Raw genomic sequence first — 24472 nt, 5'->3', positions numbered from 1 at the left:
TGCTGAGCAAAGTCCACTGTCTCCTTAAATTTTTGTTCCTAACAGAATTCTCACACTCTGAACAAAACAAATATCATTACCAACTTCATCCTTTCAAGCAATAGGATTCTTCCCTTCCTATCCCTATGTTTCCTTGCAATGCTAATATTGAGTTCAAGATTAGACAGACAAGTCCTGAGGGTGTGAAGATAAACAAATGTTACCATCATATCAAGACACTGTATCCCTTTAAAAATATTCATGCTTCTGTTTACATTTTCACACGGGCATAAAAATAAAAAGGTCTGATAAGTTTTCCATCTTTGCATTGTAAACCTGGGATTTTTTTCATTGTTTACTAAACATTAGAAGTTGATTCTTTGACATTAGATATGTGAAGAACAACAACATTTTATGTAATTTTAGCAAAATTTTAGAAAAGTCACTTGTGGTATTACCTTCCCCAGCAGGAGAAGTAAAAATAACTAGTTAAACATAAGGCTCAATGTTTATCCTATATTTTAATCTCAGCTGTGGTTTTTTTTGTTTTGTGTTTTTGTTTTTTTTTTAACAAACAAGAAAGACAATATTTGTCCACTGGCTATGCATGACACATGCTGACAGATAAAATAAAACTTGCTGGTTTCACTTAGTTTTGCTGAAGGGTTTAATCTATGTCGGCAAAATAGTAATTGGCAGTATCCCATGGTATTCATTCCTACCAGCACCACTGATCAAGAAAATTGCATGACTCAAAAAAGCATCTGAAAGCTTCAATGATAAAGACTTTCTTTCCACTTCAGTTCAACTGGAAAGCATACGAATATAACATAGATCTTACCCCACAGATATTTATATTGCAAATTTGTCCACATTCCACATGGGATACGAATATATTTACCAGAGTTTCTTTGAGATAGTGTATCTATGAGGCTACACTTGTTACTTGCTGTGATATAAATGACAGTAATATTACAGAATCACAGAATCATTAAGGTTGGAAAAGACCTCCAAGATCACAGAGTCCAAACTTTGACTGATCACCATCTTTTCAACTAGACCAGAGCACTCATAACTCCTCAATTACAAAAGCAGGCAGATTTCACACCCAACCATAACACAAAATATCTGAAAGAATGGTGGCAGGAAACAACATATTAAAAAATACGGGATTATAGGGGCAGCAATGTGGCACCTGAGTTTGTGACTAAAAGAGTCTTAAGGGATGAGAGACACTACTCAAGTAAATTGGCTGTTCATCCCATTCAGGAAAAGACCTGCTTACAGGTCTATAGTGGACACATACCACAGGACTACATTAGTAATGTATTAAGTTTTTTATACTATGTAAGAAACTAAACCCGATGGCAAGCACAATAGTAGCATTTATAGTAAGTATTCATGTTGTCATGGCACTGTAGATTTTGGCTCAGATTCCTACAGTGATAAACTGGGAGATGTGCAGAACAATTATATATATTCACAGCTCCTGCCTCCATACCTGGTCCTCAGTGAGATTAAATGACCCAGTTAGCACGACCAGTGAGGGACAAGGGAATTAAAATTTTCTAGGTATAGAATCATCCTTAGAGAAAGCCCAGTCTTCAAATCAGATCTGAGTTCCCCTCTTTCATCCTACTTCATTCTAGCAAGAACTTTCTGTACAGCTAGGAAAACATAAGTAGCAACAGCAAGCAAAACTGCCTGTGACACCTACTTTCCTGATTTTGATTAAAATACATTCAAATGTGTTTCTACCATTTGTGCAAAATAAAATGTTCAGTTATCATCTGGAAGTTCTTCACTTGTGAGGATGAAAACCCTCACTCCCCTAGGCAGAGACAACAGCTGCCGGCAGCCAATACCACTTGCTTTAAGTGTTTTCAGGCTTTCCTTATACTTCACTGAAGATCAAACCAATGTAAGTAGATTCTCTTGATTATTTCAGAAATATCAGATGTTACATTTCTGTATACATAATGACTTAGAGAGATACTGATAGCAACCAAGAGTGAATGATACACGGCCCTTTAAATTTAAAACGATTGGCACCCTATGCTCAGTGATAACTGAATCCAAAGCATTTTATACTGCTGTTGTTAAAAAGGAATTATGTGTGGATTCGAACAATGTAATGTTATATTGCCTTGTGCCGTTTGACTTTTAAAAAGTTTTAATGACAGTTCCCATAATGATAATGTACCATTTCTTGACACATTGAAACAGTTCAGTAAATATTAATGTTCATTACTTTTCCCTTTCACAGTGCCACTATGTTAAATATGTCCTAGAGTTCATCAGATACTTGGTATACCTTACTCTTCCTAATAGGTTGATGGAACAAGATCCCATGTAGTAAAGGAGATCATGTAAGACCAACACAGAAATGTCACCAGGGCTATGGAAAGAAACACAGATGTGTTTTTTCCATGCTGTCAGCATATATGTATGCATGATAGAAGTATACAGTTCACCTTTACAGACAGGCAGGCTACAAGAGAATAACTCTTTGAATACCTAAATGTAGTTTCAGCTCAGGACATAATATATGCTTTCATATGAAAGACATACACTGCCACTTAAAAATAGCCTGATTTATCTAGCATTAAATTATAATAACCTAAAATAGGAAATCCAGTTACAGAAATCCAGGTGATGTAAAAAGTGTCATAATTATGTAGTTTCTTTAACTGCATTTTCAGTAGACCTGGCTAGACTGCCATAGTATTTTTGTGTCAGATGCTGACCCTTTTATTCTTTTGGTAAAGTTGCTTAAAAAGGCATTGCTGAAGGTTTTTTCCAGTCATGTATCTGGATTCTAGTCCTAATGTCAGCCATTCCCCATCTGCGAGATGCTCTCTGCTTTCAACTGCAATGCTTTGCGACTGGAAAGCCAACAGTATCCTTCATTAAAACCTAAAGCCAGGGTGATCTACAGGAAGGTCAAGAGGGAGACATGAGAGGAAGAGGGGATAACAAAAGCAGCTTGCTTGATTTTAATATTATGGGGTTTTTTAAATCTTGTTTTTCAAATCATGCTGATAGGCCACTTTAGTATTGCATTGAAAAATACCAAACAGATTTTCTGGCCTCTTATCTTGGTTTCATATGCATGAAAATAAATGAAAATTTAAAAATAAAATAGGCAAAAATAAGGTTTACTACTGGGCATGTCTATGCTGTAAGCTCATGTTCAAGCTTGAATGTGAACTTAATGATCAGGATTATCTAGTATTTTTAGACACCTATTCTTGCTCTTGATTAAATGTGGACTACTTCAATTAACTAAGTAGGCAACAGAATCTGGCAGTGAAAAAAGAAGTGAAATTTTGACTCTATCACTCGAGACACATGTCACAGTGAGTGACCCAAGGCTCTCACCCAGGAATGGCTAACAGCTTGGCTATTTCCTTTTCCAGAAATCAAAGCTACAGGTCTAGCTTTACCCTGCCTCCAAAAATACCCTCTTTTCTAACAGATAATCTAACCAGGAATGATTCTCATCTATACCATGTCACTTTAATCCCAAAGCTTATTTCAATTTATTTCATGAGCCCTCAGCAGAAGTATCACGGAACCTACAAGATCCTTACCCACAATTCTCCTGTCCAACACAAAGCCATAAGAACTGCTGTCTCACATGAATGCACCTCTGCTTCTTCCTATATCATCTTCTGGATGTGAAATCTCCAGGCTACACAGTTTCTAAATTCATCATTTTCCTTACATAAGTTCTGAACTACGTTGCCTAACTGTCCACCCAAAAGTTTGTTATTATCATTCAGTTTACCTCTGTTCCATGAATGCCTTCTGGTCCTGGTTCTCCTTTATCTCCTTTTTCACCCTAAAAGAATTAATATTTATTTTATTAAATATACACAAGACAAATATTAACCCATGATGCTTTTTATCAAGAAAATTATTTTATCCTTCTGTTCTACATGAAGAGCTACATATACATTGCTGACTGCACAAGCAAAACTATTTCTTACATTCCAACAGAAATTCTTTCCAAATATGGAAAAAATGTCTCTGAAAACTGTCTAGCACTCTGGTAGCTACAGTTCTCTCTGCTTCATAGTGTCATTGAACATCCGTAAAGACTCACCAGAAAAATATTCTTGTTTCTTGCTGTGTTTGAAGAACATGGCAGTGAAACAGGAAATTACACCAAGGAACAGTTTTCTTTTTGAAAATAGTAATATTACATGATTCCTTTCATTCTGAGACTCTTTTTAAATAAACAGTTCTTGTTTTAAATATCTGGTAGCAAAATTGTCAACAATATTATCATTTGTCTTTGACTTTACTGGTGTATGGTTCACTTTCTGCATTTTAAAAAGAGAAACAACTTCTGTTCTGAAAATTTTCTCACAAGTATAAATATGAACAACATAATTAATCAAAGTAAAAAAAATTGTGAGAAGGATCCTTCAGAATCAACTATAGTTGGTTCCTGCGTTTTCTCATGAAATACTGACTACACAGTATTCTTTGTAGGATACATGACAGAATTCACATAATATTCTAGTTACCACGTATTTCATTGAACTGAACCAAATACACCTGCTAAAGAAGCATAATTTAAGTGAAAGTGTCTTCCAGAATCAACAAGCCTACACAGTTGTATAATTGCATCTCTGTCACTTGACTGAACTTTGTCAAATCATAATAAATAATCATAAAGTAATCTAATTCTGATATAAGTGCAAGGACTGACTTCATTAGAGTCCAAGCTCTTCATACAAACCAAAGAAAACAAACAGCCCTGCACTGAATTTCCATTATCTCCAGGGAACTACATTTGTTTGAGCAGAATCTATTCATTATATCAGCATCATCTTCGTAATCCTGTTACGTAAATGGCGTTGAATGGAGATCATTCAGCTAACTCCATTTGTGACACATCCCTGATTCAGAGCAATTCCTTCAGTGGCAATGACAGAGGGCATTTCATCTAATAATCAGTTTTGCAAAATGAGTTTGTATGAGCTTTCTCAAACAACAGAAGCCTACTAACAAATTAGCAGCAACAAACTGTGAATTTAACAATCCTACTCACAAGATGGCTTTGCAGATTTGTTGTTTCCATTTCAATATATCTTTTTGATAACAAACAATGCTACACATTAGCCTAAATCCTGCTCTTAAAGTCTTGCCTCAAGTATTCCCTTCCTTGTTTGTCAAAACACCCCCACCAAAAACATCTGTGTATTTATTGCAGAAGTTTAAATGACACCAAACAGTTATAGGAATTTAACACTTACTATTTGAGTATGTTTTAACTATAAAGTCCTCTCTGTTCTATGGATTAAGGCCTTGGTTGAGATAGTAATTTTCTTTCACTGTCAGTTTAAAGAAACACCAGTTGAAGTCCCAAGTGTACTATTCGTTTTTAAATAGCTCACTTAAACTTCTAGAACAAACTGCAAAAATGACATTTTACTTTTCATCACTGTGACATACTGAACATTTAATACTGCTTTCAGGATATTTCAACTAGTATCACACTGCTACAATCTTGCAACAGCTATAAGGGTACATTCATATATTTGACATAATAACTTATAAGAATATATTTCTAGATGATTCAAAAAGTCACTTCTCTTTATGGAGCTGTTTTTCCTTGTGTATCTGCTTTAGCACTCATGTATCTACTTTAGGTTGTGTATCTGCTTTAGCACTTAGAGAGAAAATGATATAAATATGTACAGATTTGCTTCAGAAGTAACAGCATCCTGTAAATTCCTTGAACTATAGGTGGAAACCTAACGTAAAAGCATCTTGTCATAATTTTTATGCAACATCTACATTTAAATGAAAAGCTAAACAGAAAGCCTAAGCCAAAATACAACTGTGCCCTCATTCTCATTTATCATATGCCTCAATGTTAGAGGAGGAGTGTGTGCCTTTGTCTTCTACAGCATGCAGACAGTAACTTCAAAATGCTGTCAGACAGCTCTAGACACATAAAAGGGTGGTTGGTGAATGCAGGGATTAAAAAAAACAACCCTTCCTTATGATTTCCAAGATATTTGGATTTAAGATGTTTATGAATTTGACAAAATTATAAAAAGCACTCCCTGTTAATGAGCCTTGGACCTCTGCAGAGACCCTGGCTTTCTGCCAGGTATGTGATTTTACTATGAACATATTCTGATTTTTTTAATGGAGTACATGATTTGCCCATGCCAAGCCTGTCATATGGAATGTCCATGTTCTCTGTGAAGACAGAATTCAAACCAAACAAAGATCCAATTTTTACAATTTATTCTCATGAGAAATGAGCCAAGTCATGCTCATTTTTGTCTTTATGGAGCACACTATAATGCATAATTAACAGCTTCAAATCTAGCCAGTTTTCAGAGTTGATGAAGCCACTCTGCAGTGTAGAGGAGGCTGTTAATAATCAGCTTTGTGGCTTACCTCATAGACTAATGAAAAAGAGAGAAAAATGCCTTAATGTCATTTTATATCTAATGTTCCTGCCTGCTTATACTTTATTCAGATGAGACAATTAAAGACTATTTATTGCATAAACGGGATGACAAAACTCTGAAAGTGTCAAGCTTTGTTTATTATTTAACTAAAATGAACCCAATATAACACTGAATTATTTGTATTTTGTTGGGTGAATTCTGCATTCCATTATCCTGCTGGAACAAGCTGATGGGGTTGCTCCAGAATAAGTGCTGGGAGGGATTCAGTGTGCTGTATGTAATAGCTGATGTGCTGATTTCAGTGGTAGCCTCCTTTAAGGAGAGCCAGGGGTTCATGCATGGTCACTGCAAGGGGAGAGTACCAGCCTCCAATCCACTTAGCCACTTTAGGATTGCCTCATTTTCCTTGCATGCTATTTGCCCTTTATTATCAAGGCAAAGTAATGTATTTGGAAATACAATATACTCATACCTAAAAATTGACCTAAAAAGGTAACTTTTTTCTGCAATGCTGCCCTGTTAATGATACGAATCAGGAATTCCTATTATAATTTGTTTGAAGAATTGAAGTGTCATTGTTAACACTAGCTGAATTACCCTCCAAAGTATGCAAACTATACAGTATCACTAACTCAGTGAGGATACTTTACAATTTTTAACCTCTGAAACTCCATGATTTTACCTATATATCTTTTAGACAGTTATGACTTGTTAATATTTTTAACTACTTTTATGTGCCATGCTACAGCTCTATCTCAGCAGAATGTTCCATTTCTCCATAGAGTCTTTTAAACTGATCTCAGCTCTTAGTAATGCTTCTTGATTTTTCTTGAAGAAAATCAGAATTTTTAAAAAAAATCCAATCTTCAGTTAAAAAGAAAAACCCCAAACAAAACCTACATTTCTTTCTGATTTTGTTGATAGATGTCTGGAGAGCTGGTGTTATGAAGAGCTCCACTCCACTAATATTCTTTTCTTATTGCCTGATCTGTGAACCTTCTGCAGAATGTGGGATAGCACACTTTAGGAAAGTGGCAATACACAGGGTCAAGCACATTAGGATGGTTGAGACACTGTACCATTTAAAAGGAGTGAAAAACAAGGAAGATTTATGATTGTTTCTCAGTTCAGACTGGGAGAAACTGTGCAAGGAGGTGTAAAATTGATGAAAGCAGCTGATTTCCAAGTAACACTGCAGCACATAAGAGTATTTCCTAAGCAGGGTCAGAAATAAACTAAAATCAACAGCAATGACCTGGAAGGATGTCACCATGAAACCCACCTATTTAGGATACTCAGACACAGCAAGAAATAGTGTGACCTCAAAGCTTCACAGGGACCAGGAATTCAGAGAGCTCAGTAAAAACACTTATCAAGAAACAGTGACCAAACCCCTGTTAATTACTGTGCCATTGCATGAAAGAGTCCTAGACAAGTGTTACGTTGGATATACCAGATAAGATGTCAGGAGAAAGATATTTGCCTCCTGCTTTGTTCACATAGACTGGGTAATACTGGAGATGTTCATTCAAGCTAATTACTGCTTAGAGACTGTGTCACATTTCTAAGCAAGCTCTAAGCATTTCTAACCAGAGAGAATATATAAAGGCAAATGATCTCCCAAAGTGAGGCCAAAAACCTTAGGCACAGAACAACCTGAAGCTAAGACAGCCTGAGGCTCCAAAGCTGCACTGATGAACTGCTTCCTTCTGTCAGCAGGAATAAGGCAGCCATCCGTTTTTACTCTTTGTACAAAAACCTTAAAAATGCAAAATTATTTTGATCAATTAGAACAGGAATGAAAAAAACCCAAACCCAATCCAAAAACACTAAACAAAAACCAATCAAACAAACAAAACCCCCCAAACCTGAAAAACTAAGTTGAATAAAAGTTTCAGTGTAGTGCTCTCCAAATGGAGAAATGCAATGCACTAACAAGAATAATCCCTGCAGCACTATTGCAGAAAACTATCTGGGGATTATCATGGATCACATAGTACACAGGACTCTAACACAAAGCTGTTTTTCAAAGGCCTAACTCCATTCTCGATTTGACAAATGCAAGCTGAAAAAAACCAGTTATTCTGGATTACTTGCTACGATGAGAACGGCAAAAAACATCTAGTTCAGGGCATCACATTTTTAATGGAATTTTATCAACTATAAGTATCTGCTCTTCTCCAAACCAGAATGATAGAAAGCTTGAAAAAAGTCAGGACATGCTGATGGATCTGAAATATGGGAAGGAATGCTATAAGTGAGACATCAAGGTTTCCATAGTGATAATACAAATAATGGCTTTCATTTGTAGTCAAAAGGATTTTTGGGATGAGTGGATGGAATTTGGTTAAAAAGAGAAGTACCATAATGATCTTAGAGTGAATTTGCCATAATCGTAGATTTTTCTTGACAATGCCCTGAACAGACTTGAGATACTTCATTGTATCTGTGTCTTCATGGATACACTCTTCCAGGATAACATTTTTCTCTAGCCTGCTCCCTGGTTCTGTTATGATTGCTCTCTTGCAAAATGTGTCAAAGTCACATGTCAAAATAGTTTTAGCTTTTCTTAGGATGATGTCCTTGGTAAGTAATGATTACAGTTTTTGCAGAAGGTATATGTATGAAAAGGCCAAAATTCTCTCATTTAACAAATAAGTTCTCTTTTTTCATAAAGGCATTGAAAGGCAAATATTACTAGAAATGACAACATACAGAATAACAATATGACTGAGATGTTTGCTCTGTTCCCTTGTCATTACTGCAAAGTACAGTAAATGAATAGTATGAGTTCAGAGACATAAGACAGCAAAATAAAAATTAAACCAAATAACACAGATGTAACAGGAGCGGACTGAAAAATGTATTCTGAAGAGCTAGCAACTTTAGATTGAATGATTATATCCACATTCATTCAAGTACTTTGGGCATACTTCTACATTCTTCATGACAGCTAAACTCTCACATTGCAACATCCACAAACACTGATTTCTAAAGCAGTCTACCAATTCCCTGGCATCCTGGCGGGCAATAAAGGGCCCTCAGTTATTGCCTTATTGAAAATTTTTCTTACATAGCCTACAGAATTATGATATACTTGAGAACGAAACCTTAAAAACCCCTCAATTTCTATTCTTACCCATGTAGAAAATGTCACAACAAGGCTACTAACGCCTTATTGAAAATGCAAGTGAACAAGGCTATGAACAGTGAAGGTGTTCCTTATAGACCTCTGAATCTCATCTTGGTTCTTATCATCAATGTAACCCTATTGTGTGGAAATCTAAAAGACTGCCTAACGTTCCCTACTGTTGACCAGAATATTAAAGATCAGCAATTAAATAAATACTAAAAGACATTACGTTATTCTCTGATAAGTGGGAAAAATAAGATACACAGAATACTTTTTAATGTAAGAGACTCGTTAGAGTAAATGAAACAAAGACACAACTTCCTCCTTTTAGGTGACAGATATTAGCCAGAATAAAAAAATACCGAGGTTTTCGCTAAGTCTTCCTTGCTACAATGTATACAAGACTAACCACAGTCTAATATTTAGTTTGTTTTTCAATAATAAATGTGTCAACTGAAAGTAATCATACTTAAGACGCTCACACTAGCTTTTCTTTCTGACATGCAAAATTCAGATGTTATGTTTTGCAAATTTTACTTTGTATGCTACCCTGCCATGGCTCATTCTGTCATTACCATTTCAGGTTTTTCTGGTTTGTTTTTTTTGTTTGGTTTGGTTTTTTGTTTCTGTTTTTTTAGTTTTCCTTCTAACCTTTCAATGTCAAGGAGAAAAACACACTGACAAAATCAACAACCAAAACTCCACTCTTTATGGTAATTATTTGATCATAGATACCCAGGCCTACCTTCAAAGAAAAATTCTTAACCCAAGATTAAGCTTTTATTCATGAAAATAAGAAAAATAGAGCATGAGCTATCTGAATGCAGAGTTTCAGTCTCCTAGATAATATGCATTCTTAACACCCACTTGAATGTATTAATACTCTGCTGAAAATATCATCAGTCAGGTAAAATGTGTAAGGAAAAGTCACTAAGCTTTTTCATGGTATTCTCCATTTACAAATGACACTTGTTATTTCTGTGAAAAGGCTTTAGTGGGTGTAAACAGCGTCCTAAAATAACTCAAAGCTTCCCCCTCCAAAAGTGAGTATGATATTTATTTCAAGAATTTGAATCTACAGAAAGAAACAGAATATGTTTAAAAATCTCAAAAAAACCACATTGTGAGTACTAATGGATATTCTATTCTTTACTCCTTCCATCTAGCTGACTCCTACAATACATTCTACAGACAGAATATCACTCCAGTTTAAAAACTGATGCACTGTGTATCATTTATTGTTCTATACTATTCCTCATAATCCAAAAGCAAAAGCTTTTCCAAACTATAAAGACTCATGAATTTACTCAGATAACTCATACATGCAATTTTCCATAAAGAGGCTAAACAGGGTACATTCATGGTCCAGTTTTCATCTCCTTCTACAGTGTCTCTGGCTAATCTCATCTGCAAATATAAAATCAACAATCATTTCTGTGACTCATCAGTTAAATCCAGACTTGACTCCTGGCCAAGAGCATGTCTTAGCTTTCCAGTACCTCATATCTCATTTAATTTTAAATTAGTTTTAAATGTTTCTTTCAACATTTTTAACTTGAGAAAGCTTCCTCTCTTTGTCACTGAAAAAACACTGATTCTGTTGGTCAACAAGAACAGGAATTATCTTGAAGTGAAGTAAGCCTCTCACATAAAAACCACATCCAGACCATAGACAAAATCTTTTTCATCTGTCTGCAGAGCTACAACTTTCATCCAGTCTTGATCACACTATTTTCACAAATACTCCCTCATTCTGCTCTCACCCACCCATTAGGAATGTCATTGCTAAAGCTCTGTTCATCATCTGTCTTCTCCCTTTGCTAGTTCTCATGCACACACACTTAAGTACCAGGACATCTAAGTACTCAGTGTGCAACTCAGCCTTGCAAGACTTGCACGCGATCAATTCCATGTATCTCCATTCAATAACCTTTCCCTTTGGCCCCATTCTTCTCTCATGTGAACATAAAATCTGAGCAATAGGTGAAGCATCATCTTTCATATTATTTATTTTTTAATTAACCAGCCAAGTCTGGTTGTTCTGTAGGTATCCATCTTCTGTCTTACATTTTAATGATATCATCTTTGGAATTAAATAAACGGTCCACTCTGTCTTTGTCCAGTGCCTAAACCAATGGGAATCATAATACATGTTTTGATTTGCACACATACCTGAGCTTTTACAGAATTTTGTTCTTACACCATTCATGAACAAAACTAATTGCTGAATTTGGCTCTATGTTTCCCTCATCGAATTCCACAGTAATGTTAAACTGAACTATCCAGTTTATCTAGCAATAGATTAACACCTTGAAAAAAAAAACCCTGTCTCATTTAATGAGCACATTATTTTTCCAGTTCTTAAATAAAGAGAAATGGGTTTGACTTTCGGTTACTATTGTTTAAAATTCTATCTGCCTTTTAGTGGGGAGGTTTCTGTTTATACTGGGTTAGTGTTAGTGTTGAACGAAGAATTTTATGTAGGAGGAATAAACTAGTTTCTTTTCAAGGCTTGTCTCCTAAGGCAACCTAAATCCAATCTGTTCTTGTCAGCAGTTGACAAATAGTATTGCTTTCACAGAACACAGTATTTTTTAGACACCTATGCTTCCATGGTTTTGGCAGGGTATTGCTATTGTTATTTATACTCTAAAAGATGTTCTGCAGATGGTTACAGCAACATCAAGTGTTTGCACAAGCTGATGGACTGCTATGTCTTTTCTTCAAAGGCTGCACCTCTACCTTTATTTCTGTTACAGGACAACCAAAATAATAGCATTTATGTAGCTGTGACTTAACCGTGTTTGTGAGGCCCAGAGACAGCAGTATCAGTTATCTCTATTGTCTTAGACTACAGTAAGTAGTTTATTAAGATCACAGAAATGCATACTTTAGACTGAGAAACTGGCGTGTCAAAAAAGCTTTCATGGACCTTGGTACAGTCAAAGGTCAGTCTTCTGATGGATATTTATCTGAGGAGGCTTTATCTGTGTTTAAAATAAGCACACCTTGCTCAGTCAGACTTCACTAAGGTCAGTTCAAAACACTATTAAAAAAGTAGGAAATTGGTGCCTCTTGCATAAAACTTAGTAATTAGAGATTTAATGCAGGAAATTTTCTCTCCTTTTGAGAGGATCAAAAGCAACAGCTCCTACATTACTGGCAACAATCAGTTCATAGGGTACCATCCATAGAAACAATTGTATTTCTGTTCGAGCTGGACCACTGTGCAGTGAAGCGTGAAAAAATCAATGGGTCTAGAATAAACAGGTGACAGAATGTTCAGCAGCCTACTGAAGGGGAGGAAGTATCTTTAGAAAGGTCATCCTGGAAATCTGAACTGTATCTACTGGCCAACTACTGACAACAGAAGGAAGTCGAACTTGGCCTCTAATAAGTACTTAAAAGGATACCAGGGCAAAGCCTTTTTCTTTACCTGTGCACAGCATGTACTGACCTCCCCATACCAGCAAGATCAATGATATGCTCCCTGTAGACATGTAAGACAACTCAGTCTTCACCTACTGTCACAGAAACTCTGAATGCCTGTTGTAAATTAGCTGCTCTTCTAAGCCAGCTTTGGTTTCTTAAACTAAAATTTGACAATATACAAAAATGACGAATGAGCACACTGTAGAAAGTAGCATCAAAGCTGCTGATTGGCTTGGCTACATTAGCATATACTTCTGTACAATTTACCATTCTTGAACTTTTGTGCAGATTTTTTATAACAGCCTTAATACCCTTGAACTACATGCCATGTTACATCAGGTCTTCTTCAAAGTATTTTCTGGGTATGTCTGATGAACATACAGTGTGGCACAAGAGAAGAGGATTTACAGAGCAAGTGGTGCAGAGTACTAGACATTAACAGTCTATGTATTTTGTTGTAACTATTACAAATCTACACAGAAGTAGCTTTAGTCTGGCTTCACAAACTCAAGAGCATTTAGCAATTGAAGTACCTCGGGCTTGTTTCCAGAGTACATCTTTTAGTTTAGCTTCATCCAAAAGGAATCATTGCAGTCTACAATTTCCTCATGAAGGGTAGAGAGGCAGCAGCCACTGACCTCTTAAAAGTGGTGGCCAGTGACAGGACCAGAGGGAATGGTCTGAAGTGGTGTCAGGGAAGGTTTAGGTTACATATCAGAAAAAGGTTCTTCACTCAGAGGGTGGTTGGGCACTGGAACAGGCTGCCCAAAGAAGTGGTCACAACACCAAGCCTGACAGAGTTCAAGAAGCATTTGGATAATACTCTTGGGCACATGGTGTGACTTTCAGTGGTGTTCCTGTACAGGGCTAAGTGTTAGACTCTATGATCCTGGTGGGTCCCTTCCAACTCGGCATATTCTGTGATGCTGTTCTTCTTCAACCCCAAAAATCATCTGTATAGGACCTCCTACTCACTAAAATATGCCTATTCTTCTGAAATACATTGGCTGTTAAAGAGTAGCCTGACAGCAGTCTAGAGAAACAGAATGTGATAGGACATAAACCCAGTGAACAGAGATGCTTTTCTGGTCTAAAAAGTCTCCCAGCTTATTTTACTAGGAATCACATAAGCAGTTGCAATAGCAGTGCACAGGGACACCGAGGACACGAAGAAGCAACTGGAAGGAGGAGATAAGGGATAAACACTGTTTTTATCACTGACAATATTACCTTAAAAAACATCAACTACTGCTAAGTGGAGAAAAATAATAAGTGCTTTGGAGACTTAAATATACTTAAAAGATGTATATTGCTGACTTTTCAATATAACATCCACATCTGTCTTTGCAGGTTGTGGAAAGCTTCCCCTGCTCACATGCACAAAACTGAGTTCTATTTTTAGTATATTAATGAACACAGTTCGGCCATCCCCTCTTCTACAGTGACCAATGCAAGTAGTAATTTTTTTGTTTCTTCTTCCATCAAACTCTGTTCATGAATTCTGATCCTTTTCCTCATTGCAAACAACCTTCACTAAAAATTGCAAGAGCCCATATATAGAGCTCCTTGACTTAAACATGTTTAAGAAAAAGAATGTAGATTTAGATCAGGTAAAAGAAAGAAATCTTTAGCTATCAAGATAGTGAGGCATTGAAAGGGGTTGCCCAGAGAAGCTGTGGATGCCCCACACCTGGAAGTGTCCAAGGCCAGGCTGGATGGGGCTTTGAGCAATCTGGTCTAGTGGAAGGTGTCCCTGCCTATGGCAGGAGGGATTGGACTAAATAAGCTTCGAGACTCCTTTCAACTCAAACCATTCCATGATTCTGTGATTTCATCTGCAAATTTACTTCCCTGCATTCATGCCTATTTTAGAAATGCTACATAAAAGATTTTTAAAAAGGTCTTACGATGAGGCTAAACTATAAGAACTACAAGGCTGCATAAGCATATATGCAGTTTATGATAAAAACTGCTTAATATTCTATTGCTTCTTCTCATTAGATACCCGTCAGTACACTCTTTTTCATAAAGAATAATTCTCTGCAACAGTGCATACAACATAATCTCACTGATAGTTACAGCTGCAGTGTACTGGTGGCCTCCTTGCTGTGGAGCCCTGCCAGCTCTGTCTTACAGTGCATTTTCACTCATCAACTCCCAGAAACTGCCTCCTCATTGAAAGGAGACTCACATATCAGGAGTTCTATTCAGTTCAGTATGTTTAAGTCATACACTGCACCTGCCAGAAAGGCTTCAGTTGTGCTTACTCTCTACTGCCGCAAAGCCTTCTTCCTCCAGAGCCTCCTTTCTAGTTTAAAGCTGACAAAGAAAGCTTCCCTTTAAAAATGGCACTGCACTAAATAAAAAGAATCAAGTCACAAGGAATTTAATTTAGAAATCAATTACTTGGTATGTTACTATATATTTTCATGATTGTACTATATTTCCTATAAGGGGATTACTTATTCTATTAAACACATAAAAACGCATGCAAACATACAAGCTTAATGTTAATATCGATATACTATTATAATGTAATAAGATGCCAATATAATATAAATTATATTACATGTAAGTATTACGATGTCAATATAAATATTAATCGTATTAATATTTCAACTCGAAATTCAGGAAATACACCCAAACAAACTTATCACCAGGTCTGAGATCAAGAAAAAAAAATCTCACCCAGATTATATTGTCAGACAAAAAAAATAAAAGATAATTACAGCCATATGAAAATACTTTAGTTTTTAGTTCTGGCTAAATAAAAAACAGATCAATGACAGTAACTGAAGTTTTTCAGAAGCCAGGGTATGTGTAAGGAACTGAAATCCTCATGTTATAGTGCACTGTACCCAAAATGCTTCCCACAGCACTTCCCATTAAAGGCAACTCTTTCTTCAACAATATTATTTAAAGGTATTGGTGAAATCTAAGCAGCTCTTGAAAAAGTAAAATAGGCAAGTAGAATGAGAAAATATGCCATATGGGTGGGTGTCTGTCCAACAGAAAGGTAATTTATGAGCCAGAAAAATAAAGGAAAAAATAAGGAACAGATAATCCAGGATATATAACAAAATAGCAGGCAGATAAAAAAAATAAGTACAGAAACAGTAATAAGAAAATAAGTTTGAATAAAAGCCACTGGATGTTGAAATTCAATCAGACCTATTTCTCTGACACTATCTTGTGGTAACACACATGATGGGGTATTTCCAGGCTTCTCTCTAATCTAATTGAGGTCTCATTTAGTTTGCAAATTATTTCTATTCTGGTATTTCTTATCTCTTGACTCGGCAATCATCTTTTTTTTTAAATTCAGTCTGTTCAGATTAATAAATAGTAAACAACAAAAGTAATATGTCACAATGAATAAGACCTTTCACCAAAGTTGATCTGGGGAGTCAGGAGATAGAATATTTTAATTCACAGCAATAAACTTTACCATTTGAACTAAAAGATTAGGTTTCTGCAGCAGATGATGACCCCTCTCTTTCGGTGAGCACGGGACACCTTCCACTCATCACAGAATAGAAACAGTTCACTAGCCTAGCTGACGAAAAGCAGGGAAAACAAATTTTGTGTTCTACTTTTGACTTGGAAAAGGAATAAGATTTTCCACTTACAGATGACATTCAGACCAAATGGCTTCTGGAAGGCAGTGCAGTCAAATGGAAGAGGTAGAGCACACTAAAAATCTTGGGTTTATTCCCTCATTAGTAATGACGTACACAAATCTGGCTTAAGAGTAACTATGTCTCTTCTACCTCTACCAGAAATACACACACACACACCACCCGTTCTTCCTGTTTGCAACAAGTAGCCCACTCCAGGTCCATGCCCACCTCCACCCTCTCTACTGTACACAGGCGCACTGATCCAAGCCCCAGTGTTCATCTCACTGCTACTGCACAACCCACAGAGTTTTTAAACAGAAATGGGGACCTCAGCATATCTGCTAAGAGAGAGGATGCTGCTGTGCTCTCTACCACTGTCAATAGACATTTCTTTCCTCCTCAGCCTTAGCTGTTTCCAAACCAGTGCACATTTTCTAGGCGCCTGTAGCTCTAATGATACACAGTCTCGTTATGTCTGGGCATCTCCAGTGTGGCACAGAAGCAACCATTACTGGAAGCAGCATTTCCAAAAACAACCTGGCACTCTGCTCGCATTATTAAACCTTACATCTCAAGACAGTGCCTGCTAAAGGAAACTGCAATCCAGAGAGCTCATTCAAAACCACCCTCAGTGTTTCTACAGAGCACTATACATGCTTTCTTGCCCAGAGCTCCATATCTGGGCCTTCCAAGCAAGAAGCTTCCTACATTGGGGGAGCAACTAGAATTTGAAGAACTTTGTGGACTGAAGTAAATTACAGAATCACAGAATATTCTGAGTTGTGAAGGACCCATTAGGATCATCAAAGTCCAACACCTGGCCCGGAACAGCCAAGAATCACAGCATGTGCCTGACGTGTTGTCCAAACACTTCTTAAACTCTGGTCAGTTCTTAAACTCAAGAAGTGTTTGGATAATTGTCCTCAATATGTGCCAATGGCACATTTTCAGAGCTTAAGATGAAGATACCTTTCTAATGCCAAAAAAACTTTGCTCCTGTCAAATATTACATTTCTAATCCAAGGCATAAAGAGCTTGAGAGTTCATACCAGCATATAGGTATTGGCAAAGTCAGTTTTGCAGGGATTTGGTTCTCAGCAAGACTTGAAGTGTTTACACTCAAACCTCAGTGAAAACCACTTTGAAGTACAGAACAATCTGGTGAAGATACCAAATTATACAGAATAAAACAGATGAGGGTGAACTGTGACAAACTCAGTACAGGCATAATGAGATGAAATGACAGGGCAAAAGGACAAATGAAGTTCAGTATAGCTATTTATAACACGATGAAGATTCTAAAATCCTTATGTTCCCTGGGTAGTCATAACACTTGTGAAAAAAACCACGGCTTCCATGCAACGGCAGGTAATGGCCAGTACAAAAGGATCAAGAGTGAGATCTTCAGGCCACCCTCATAGCTAAAGAGAGGACAGAAAATCCCTGTGGGGAGACATTATGAAGGTATAGAGAATAAAACAAGGAAATTCACTGTGATAGACTGCAGTTCTTGCCTCTTCCATCTTTAAATACTGCAAGAGAACTCAGCAAGATCCAGAAGCAGCTAGAAAGGATGATCAAGTACAGAACAGTTTTCATGGCATGAGATACTAAGTAAGCTCCTATTCTTCAATTAGAAAGAGACAGCTCCAGAATGCATAATAGATGCTTACTGATTCTTTATTGATACTGAAAAGAACAGGGATATTCCAAAAGAAGTAGGGGATACCAAATCAAATTAAGAGGAAGCACATTCCAAATAAACAAAAGGAAGTAGTTCTTCAGCCACAAAGATAAACAGCATAATTCCTCACCACAGGATATTGCAGATGCTCAAAATGTACATGAATTCAAGAGAGAACTGTACTTGCTAATGGGAGAAAAGTCCATTGAAGACTACTAAATTCAGTGAAAACACACCTGGCTCCAATGCAGTCTCAAATAATTGGAGGCTAGAAGAGTACATAGGGAAAAACACTACACTTTCTTACTTTGTCCTTAGGCTTTTCCCTGGAGTACCACTTCTGGTTTTCATTAGAAGCAGGATGCTGAGCCTGATGAACTTTTAATCTGACCAAATGGGTATGTGTAACTAAATTAAAGAGTGATAGAGCTTGGGACCTGGAAATTGGTCATCTATATAATTTAATTGATAGACCCCAGCTGTGAAGGTCTTTTGCAGACATTTCAAGGAGTCCAATTAGCATTTCCCCATATAATTCCCAAGCACAGTTCAAAAGTTAGCATAGGCCAGGGACTATTCCCAACAGGCACTTCTCATTAAGCCTGTTTCAAAGGGCAAGGATGTCAAACAGTAGGAGGATGGCCAGATCAAACCAAATACTGCAGAACTACCTGATAAGCCCTGGTAAGATTAAGCTTACTAGGATAAATGCCAACGTGACTGCTTTTATTTCAGGGAGAGACTTCCTGTGCAATTAATATGCTTTTTCTTTTTCCCCAGAATGTCTGCATACAGGTGTCTCTGTGATTATATGCGATCTACTTGGTAACAAAAAAAAAATCTCAAATAAAAACCTGTAAACAATATTTAAGCTCATATGACATCATGAAAAAAAAATGATACCCCAAAAAAGGTTCAAGGAGGTGACAAAACAGTTACAAGATGGGAAAGAGAACTCCAATACCTCCCTAGACAGCATTAGGAGACAAGAACAAAACTCTATTCACATTTACATCCAGCTAGTGAAGCACCCAGTCTTGCCTGTACAAAATATGATTCAAAGGACTTAAAAAATTCTTCTCCCTGTCCAAATAAAGTATCTGCATTGATGGTTAGCACAGGCAAGAGCCACATTTTCAGGACAGCAGCACCAACTCCTATCCAAACAAACTAGGGAATTGGACTCTGTCTGTAATGCAAAATGCACAATCTTCCATTACTCCAAAAACATTAAGACCAACAGGTCTTTATGTGCAGTGCCCATGGTTAAATCATGATTTGGATTTTATGGAATTTGCTCTTCTAAACTTTTTCTCAGACTAAAGCATTTCTAGCAGAATATACAGCTTACAAATAGAAACACTCTGCTAATACACAAAAGGGTTACTAGCTGCTTCTCTTCATTGTAATTTTTTAGCATTTTTAATTCTAGACCTTTGAGATTCATTAGCATTTTTAATTCTAGACCTTTGAGATTCATTACTGTTTTCTATCCATGCACAATAGCTTCTATTTTTCAGGTAGATTGGAAGCTTCCCCAGTACTTGAGCTGTCTGGTTTCATCACTGAGATTTATAACACAGACATTACAACATTAGAAAGACTAAATAATTACTAACTTCAACCAGCTTGTTAGACCTAGGAAAGGTGACACCCTCTTCTTTTCCTTAGGCTTATTTATGAAAAGCACAGTGAAGACTGAAATAAAAGGCTACACCTGGGGACACACTGGAAGTTCCCAGCCTTGTGTGTCCTGAATGGATGGAAGATAGACAGAGGAGTATTTTATTAGGTGTGAAAGTAGAAAATGTTGAACCTCCAGGAAATCTTCTTGACACTAAGATCTATTAGGAATTGTTCTCTGAAGGAAATAGAGGAAGCCCTATTTCCTGGGACAATTCAAATTGTACTTCAGAAAATAGTAAATATATACAAAGAACATCCTGCATTTAGAAGAAAATTAAGCAGATGAAATTTTTTTCTATATTTAGGCTGGACAAGCCCCAGACTCCTCCTCCCTTCTCACATGTATACACAGGCAAAAGCAAATTTAGAACATGCAAAAAGATAAAAGGATGCAACTATGAAAATAATAAATTACTATCATTACAGTCTTATACTTCCCAGTAAAATACATGTAACTTTTTATTTATATCATTTTACTGAGAAAGATCAATCAAAAATACAGTAAAATAATAACTTAATAAAAGATCAAGTGTTTACAAGTGCAAGTCACAGCACATTAACTGCTACACAGCTCAGCTGCAATGACATTCAGTTTTAAAATCCTCTATTCCAAGTGTGAGATGGGAGGTGGATATGCTTATAAAAAAAGCAGCAGGTCCAGGAAAACTGCAGTTGAAGAGTCCCTCTCCAGATCACAGCTATCCTCCTACTCAGCCACCCACAACTTCCAAGTCTTCTGAGATATCAACTAGCACTGTGACTTACTTATGTAACAGCAGACCTTACTTGCCTCTCTGAGTTAAAAGAGAAACAGATTTTATACTAATATTTTGAAGTCGATGAGCAAGGCAAGGAATTCAGGATTCCCAGCTCCATGAAATGACTATTAACTATCAGGGGCAATCAAGTAATGCTTGCTCAGCTATAGTTAACATGTGAATGTGTTGGCTTTTCTATCACCACTATTTCAAATAAAATTTAGATTTGTTCCACACATGCTGCCAAATGGTAATGCAATTTATCTACTATTCATGTTTCATGCATCCCACAAAACTGAATTCTCAGTTTTCTAGCTCAGTACAGAAAGAATCAAATTTGTGAAAATACATAATCTATCCAAAAAGATAGTCAAGATGATAGAAAAAATGGGGGACCTGGGTAAAGAGTACTAGCTGGAGTGACCAAACGAAGCAATAACCAGAAGTTTAAAAAGGAATTAATTAAAGATTTAACAAAGGAAAAAGGCATCTTATCAGTTAATTGTACGAGTAACTGTCAGGCTTTGGGCCAATTCCAACTCTCAAGTAATGCACATATTTCTAGTATCAAAAGAAATAATAGTAAACAAGATTTCAACTTCTGCAGCTTTCAAGATAAGTCTGAGATCTTGAAACCGCCAGAGGCTGAATTCCAAGTCCAAAGCCTATTAATCAGGACAAGTTGCTCAAGGCTGGTCTTGAAAAGCTCAGTGAAAAGATGTTGCAAAATCACTTTGGGCAACCTCTTCCAGAGCTTTACTATCCTATCACTGAAAACTATTAATCAGACATTAAAAACAGACAAGTATACATGATCAAAAGGAAACTGTCTTGCTGTTTTCTGTGCTTATCTGATTAGAAATGTGTGAGACCTTGCATAATTTTGATGCTATTGACAGAAAATAGCAACATCATTTAAGATAATTTCATCTCCTGTGTTTTCATGAAGCAAGTCTTTCTTTAGCTTTAGTTTTCTTTTGAGTTACCAGGATAAAAAGTGCAGACCACTGGAAGAGGAAATTACTTTCATAATAAACAACAGTGTTAAAATTAAAAACCCTTTCCTATTGGCCACACAGCATCTCTCTTGCTGCACTTCCAGCCCGTTTCTCTGCATGTGCTACAGACACACAGACAGACCACTGCTTTTCTCTTTGCATCACTTATGTATATGAACACTGTCCACCAATTTCTTTTCAGCTGACTCCACACCAAGTACTCTTCAATCATGCAATCCTTCTTCAAAGGTTCTGTGTTCCTGAGCACCAGTTATTCTCAGTGCTTGCCTTCAAAATCCATTAAATTGAAGCCATATCAATACCAAATAGCACAGGACTTTTTAATTACTGTTGCAGACAATACTCCACTTTGGAATATCAGTAAAAGTCTTTCAGTTGCAACTTCCTTTATCTGTGTTCAGCTTCTTATCTAAATAATCCTCCGATTTTAATTTTTGAGTACATATTACTGGATTTGGGGTTTTGCAGCTCAGATTTATTCTCCCGGAAAAGTAGTTCCTTGCACTTATTATTTCTATGTTTGACCCTATTTTTTTTTCAGACTACATGTCTGATTTACCATGAACATCTGGATTTCAAAGCTTTCTTCTAGGTATTATCAGTCCCTCCTGAGTTCCTGTCATCATGAAATGTAATAGCCATGTTTTCTATCCCATACTGTAAAATTACAATTCTAAGCAGTATTCCAAGGAGAACAGATCCATATGATTTATCTCCCTTCTTGGCAGCAAACCAATTAAAGCCGCTTTCAAAATGTACTTTTTCAGCCATGATATAGAAGGGTAAATCAATGTTTTGGTAGGAGTTATGACATGTATCATGTAAGTAACACAAAGAAAACAGATTACAAAGTAGAATTAAAATAAATTCAGAGTGACAGTGTATTTCCCTTGGTGGGATAACTTGCAGTATAACACCTGCACAGTGAGTCTAGAGCTTCCCTTACCACTACTGGATTCTGAAAGGGAGAACCAAGTTCAGCCCATGACCAAAAAAAAGAAGAAAGGCAGAACAAGACTTTTAGATTCCTCTAGAAGAACGAAGTGTGGCAAAGGAACCTTTAAAAAGCCTTAAAGGATCTCCCTCAATAATTTAAATTATAGATGCTTCCCATAACTGGAAAGTACAAATGATCACTCACTGTTGCCTCAGCTGTCTACGTCTCTCTGATGTCCCCAAGGATTGCTCTGCCAAAGCAGAACATAATACAATAAATCAACTAGTTTGATTTGGTGAACCAAGGGGTATGAGGCTGAGTTGGTTTCAAGTTTTCAGTCCTATGGAATTATAGGGCCTTTAAACCCAAAATGCAGCATTTTCACGCACTTCTGTGGAGAGTTTGGAATGGCAAATATCCCATATATAGGCAGCTGTGTCCCACCCTAGGTGATACACAAAAATCTTGTTCCTTAATATGCAAGAAGAGGCAGAATTTTTGGTTATTAGGACTATTTTCCATTTCAGGCTTTGTAATCATGTTTGTTACACACAAATTATCATGACTATTATAGTTTGTGATACTATGTTAAAATGTAAATGTATTGGTATCTTTTTTTATAGTAGGAGTTCAGTAACTGGAAACTCAACATTGTTAAATAATGATTTGAATTAAAGCTGAATTAAATAACTACTAAAGACCTACTTCTCATAACCTTAAAACACACTCACACAAATATGATGTGTAGCTTCTGATAAGACAAGCTCAAATTAATTTTGATTGATCACTGGTTAATAAAGATCATTCCACTCACACTTTCTTTTATTTGAAGGACATTTAGATGCAACATTAACAGTTACATTGGAAAGATTTTTAAATGGGATTTTTAAATTATCTTCTGAATTTACAAGACAAAAATAAAAAACATGGTGCAAACTTGCCAATTCAGTTCCACATAAGAAAAAAATGAAACTACCACCGGTTGGGTCATTTTATCTCTGCTTTAAAATAAGGGAAATCAAGCAGAGAGTGGCAGCAACAGCTGGAACCATGTGCCTGTGCCCAAATACAATTTATTCATAAAACTTGAGGAGAGTGCAGCACAGCTGCAGAGCAATTACGGGGAGGGGGAAAAAAAGAGAAAAATAAAAAATCCACAAGCCCATCAGAACTGATGAATAATGATACCACCAAGGAAATAAGATCTGTCAGTGCAGTTAGAAACACTCAAACTTAAGTGCTTTTTTCTAGAGTCTGAATCCTCACATTATACAAGTTAGTTGCTATGGATGCTGGTTTTCACTTCTGGTACTTCTGCCATTCTGGCTACTGGAATACTTTCTCCTATAAAAACCTTCACATTTTAAATCTTTCTTTAAAATATGAACATTGGAGAGCTGTCTGACACCACTGAAGAGGTATGGTGGGTGAGAGAATATATTCATGTCCAAAGCATCCTATTACACTTTTTTCAATTCAGAAGCTGACACCTACTCTCTATTTTCATCAGTCTGAATATTATCAGAACACCAAAATCTCTCATTCTTCATTTTTATGATATATTAATTCAGATGGTGGGCTGAAGCACAGAGAAACTGTCTATGATCCAATAAAAGATTCTTATTTCAGGTTGCCTAATCCAAATCAGCCAAAGCTGGTGAAAGAGCAGTAATTAGACTTTAACATGGTTAAGATCTGAAGTTAAAACCATAACTATCACCACTGTTGCTCCAATTCCTGTTAGGCAAGCTAGTAACAGGCTCTTCCCTTCCACTTGTCCCTCA

The 24472-nt window shown here is 36.6% G+C and overlaps 1 protein-coding gene across 5 annotated transcripts in view; it reads right to left on the bottom strand.

Annotated features, from left to right (window-relative positions):
• Positions 1-24472, bottom strand: part of COL19A1 (collagen type XIX alpha 1 chain) — a 180628-nt gene that overhangs the window by 88238 nt on the left and 67918 nt on the right. For all 5 annotated transcript variants that reach the window (XM_071548523.1, XM_071548524.1, XM_071548525.1 and 2 more), the window contains one exon: positions 3770-3823. In XM_071548523.1, the coding sequence (XP_071404624.1) occupies positions 3770-3823 (54 nt within the window). The remainder of the gene's footprint in view (positions 1-3769; positions 3824-24472) is intronic.

This window comes from Pithys albifrons, chromosome 2, assembly GCF_047495875.1.
Source record: "Pithys albifrons albifrons isolate INPA30051 chromosome 2, PitAlb_v1, whole genome shotgun sequence".
NCBI lineage: Eukaryota > Metazoa > Chordata > Aves > Passeriformes > Thamnophilidae > Pithys > Pithys albifrons.
Note: the sequence above shows the minus strand (reverse complement) of the source record. Positions and strands in the feature narration are given on the sequence as shown.